Consider the following 609-nt stretch of genomic DNA (forward strand, 5'->3'; position numbering starts at 1 on the left):
CTTCTCCCCTGTGACAGCCTAGGAGCATCACAGTCCTTGGTGGCACCACCCACCCCTGGGCAGAGGGGACACCTAAACGGGCAGGGTCCCTGGCCAGAGACCGGCGTAGGTGGATTAAAAGCAAGATGAGGCTTCTCTTACCTTCCCTAGATCGCCGTTGGCAACTGGTTCCGGCAAGGGACCTGCAGGGCAAGGACACAGCCGCTGGTGAGGATGCATCTGCTGTGTCCCCTCGCTGACGGGCACAGCAGCACCCAAAGGCTGCATGCCGCCAGCGGCCACCCAATGCTGCCGAGCGTCCGGCTGGGCACCAGATTTTTTACCCCACCCATCACAGCCAGCCCTGCAGCACCGAGGGATGATGCCAGGCACATCCCCATGATGACAGCCACGACGTGGGGCCCAGGAAGACACCCCCCTGCCATCCTCCCAGGGATGTGACAGCAGGGAGGGGGCCACGGCTGAGCCAAGGCTGCGGGGAGAGCAAAGGGCAGCTGCTGCCAGAGCCATAAACCCTGACAAAGTGCAACCGGGGCCATAAACTCGCCTCTCCACAGAGCCCCCGCCAGCCCCTCCGCCCCCGCACGGGCTCCTGGCCAGGCAGGGAGA

General features: G+C 64.5%; 1 protein-coding gene across 1 annotated transcript in view; it reads right to left on the reverse strand.

Annotated features, from left to right (window-relative positions):
* The window catches only part of LOC104469838 (Na(+)/H(+) exchange regulatory cofactor NHE-RF1-like), a gene marked incomplete at both ends in the record, with an annotated part of 1677 nt that overhangs the window by 753 nt on the left and 315 nt on the right, over positions 1–609 (reverse strand). The window contains one exon of the mRNA XM_010084551.1: positions 142–182. Coding sequence (XP_010082853.1) covers positions 142–182 — 41 coding nt within the window. The remainder of the gene's footprint in view (positions 1–141; positions 183–609) is intronic.

Source organism: Pterocles gutturalis, unplaced genomic scaffold, assembly GCF_000699245.1.
Source record: "Pterocles gutturalis isolate BGI_N339 unplaced genomic scaffold, ASM69924v1 scaffold2105, whole genome shotgun sequence".
NCBI classification, from domain to species: Eukaryota; Metazoa; Chordata; class Aves; order Pterocliformes; family Pteroclidae; genus Pterocles; species Pterocles gutturalis.